At 32.4% G+C, this 2,346-nt stretch overlaps 1 protein-coding gene across 1 annotated transcript in view; it reads right to left on the reverse strand.

The window, feature by feature from the left end:
- LOC106473534 (60S ribosomal protein L13a-like) overlaps positions 1-214 on the reverse strand; it is an 8,010-nt gene extending 7,796 nt beyond the window's left edge. The window contains exon 1 of the mRNA XM_013934215.2: positions 161-214. Coding sequence (XP_013789669.1) covers positions 161-181 — 21 coding nt within the window. The 5' untranslated portion in view covers positions 182-214. The remainder of the gene's footprint in view (positions 1-160) is intronic.
- Positions 215-2,346: the final 2,132 nt, after the last annotated feature.

Raw genomic sequence — 2,346 nt, forward strand, 5'->3', positions numbered from 1 at the left:
ATATATATATATATATATATATATATATATATATATATACGAAAAATATGTCTTACAATCAATAATTTCAAGAAATTAATTGTTTTTCTACTCTATATGCTCACTTACAACCGATATATATAATAATAAAATCATATAAATTACTCAACAATATCCACACCTTCTCACTAAAACCAGGCATGTTTCTCGAAAGAAAGAGCTTCGGGGTTGTCAATCTTATAACACACGGGCAGTAAAAAGTGCCATCTGGTGTATAATCGTAAATATTTAGGCTACGTGGAATTATTATTGGTCTTTAAATGTCTCGGTTTCATTTTAGATTTATTGCTAACTTCTAATAAAGAAATGGTTGATAGGATAAAAGTGGTCATTGCTGAATTATATTTTATGTTTTGCTGCATATGAAAATCACGAATAATGAGATCTGAGTTTCAAATTTCTAACAAACAAATTCTGAAAAGATCAAACAAGATCGTGAATTGGGCAAAATTAAAGAAAAGCATCACAAATACAATAAGTTTAAATTTACTGCAACGATAGCAGATTTGGAAGATTATAGGTGAACAAGAGAGTTGGTCAAACAAGAAATTGGTGAATCAAATAACTATATGACGTTTTTCTAATGAAGAATTTAAGCAATATTCCTTCACCGGAACAGTTATTAGATGAAAACAAGGTTGAACAAAATTATCACTTGATTCTGAGCTTGTTAAGAAAAAATTGAAAGTTTAAAGATTAATAAAGTACATGGGCATGATGTTATTTACTCAAGAGTTTTAAAAGAGGTTAAGGACTGGATATGTGAGCCACTTTATATATTTTTTTTTCTAAGTCCTTGAACAGTGGAAGTTTGGAGGCTAGGAAGTTTGGCGAATGTTACTTCTCTTTTCAAGAGAGGTGATAAAAATTATCACAGTAATTATAGACCTATTAGTCTTACATCAGTGGTGAGACAATTTTTTGAAAATCTGATAAAAGATGCTTTGCAAAGTCATTTAACAAAGTTTAATTTTTTTTATAGTCAGCATTTTTTTACTAGGGAAAAAAATGGGAAATTTTGCCTTATTAATCTTTTGACATTCTTTGAAGAATTTACTGGTTATATAGATAAGAGTAACGGTGTGGATTTGGCGTATCTAGATTTTCAGAAAGCATTTGACAAAGTGACGCATAAAAGGCTTTAAAAAGCCATTTATGCGTCACTTTGTCAAATAAAAAGTTATTTCTGTTGGAGGATAGGTTGGCTCATTTGATAGAAAATTGGCTACGTTGAGGAAAACAGAGGGTTGCTATGAATGGAGTTCAGTCAAATTGTAGTAATGTCACAAGTGGGGTAATTCGGGGCTCAGTTTTAGGGCTTTTGCTCTTTTTGATTTAAATCAATGACATAGATGGGAGAATGGTCAACAGATTATTTAAATTTGCTGGTGAAATTAATGTATTGTGTCTTTCTGGCTGTGAAGAGGATGTTACTGTCTTACATAATGAATATGAATTATTTAGTGAGTTGGATGAATAAATGGCAGGTGGCTTTTAATTATAATAAATGCAAGGGAATGCATATCGGATATCACAATTTGAATTGTAAGTATAATTTTGATGAGAATAGCCTCGACAGTATTATGAAAGAAAGATCTTGGTGTTCGGGTCGATCAGTCTCTTAAGCCATCCAAGCAATGTGCTATTGCTTGTGGCAGGGCATATAGGATTTCAGGTAGTATAAACAGAAATATTTAACACAGGTCTCAAGAGGTTATAATGTTATTGTATAGGTCACTGGTTAGGCCAAAAATTGGAGTACTGTATTAGTCATTGGCTCCTTACCTCAGAAAGGACACTGAATTGTTGGAAAGGGTTCAGGGGAGGGCTACTAGAGTGATACTTGGGATGGATAGGTTAAAATCTCTGAACTTGTTTTTTTTTAAAGAAAAGTTAAAAGGGATCTTATTGAGGTGTTTAAGATTGTTAATGGAATTGATAGTGTGGTGCATCATCTTTTTCTCCATATTTAATGGTGAGAACAGTAATACTAAAAAGCACAAATATAAATTTTGGCAGGGAATAAGTCGCCTTCACCTAAAGTAGCTTTATTTTTCTAACAGGGTGGTTGGCCTCTGGAAATTTGCCTGCAGATGTAGCGGATGCAGTTAATTTAAGGGAGTTTAAATGATAAAGCTAGCTTTGAGGCGTTTTTTAAGGGAATAGTTTGATTTGTTGGACAGTCTACATGGACCAAAGCTCTTTACGAAACTTTTTCGTTTAAATCTATTTCCCTGTCAATGTTCCCATCTTCATTAAAAGGCGTAAGATGACAAAAACAAGATCTTGATGAATTTCTCAATAATG

This window comes from Limulus polyphemus, unplaced genomic scaffold (assembly GCF_000517525.1).
Source record: "Limulus polyphemus unplaced genomic scaffold, Limulus_polyphemus-2.1.2 Scaffold6255, whole genome shotgun sequence".
Classification (NCBI taxonomy): domain Eukaryota; kingdom Metazoa; phylum Arthropoda; class Merostomata; order Xiphosura; family Limulidae; genus Limulus; species Limulus polyphemus.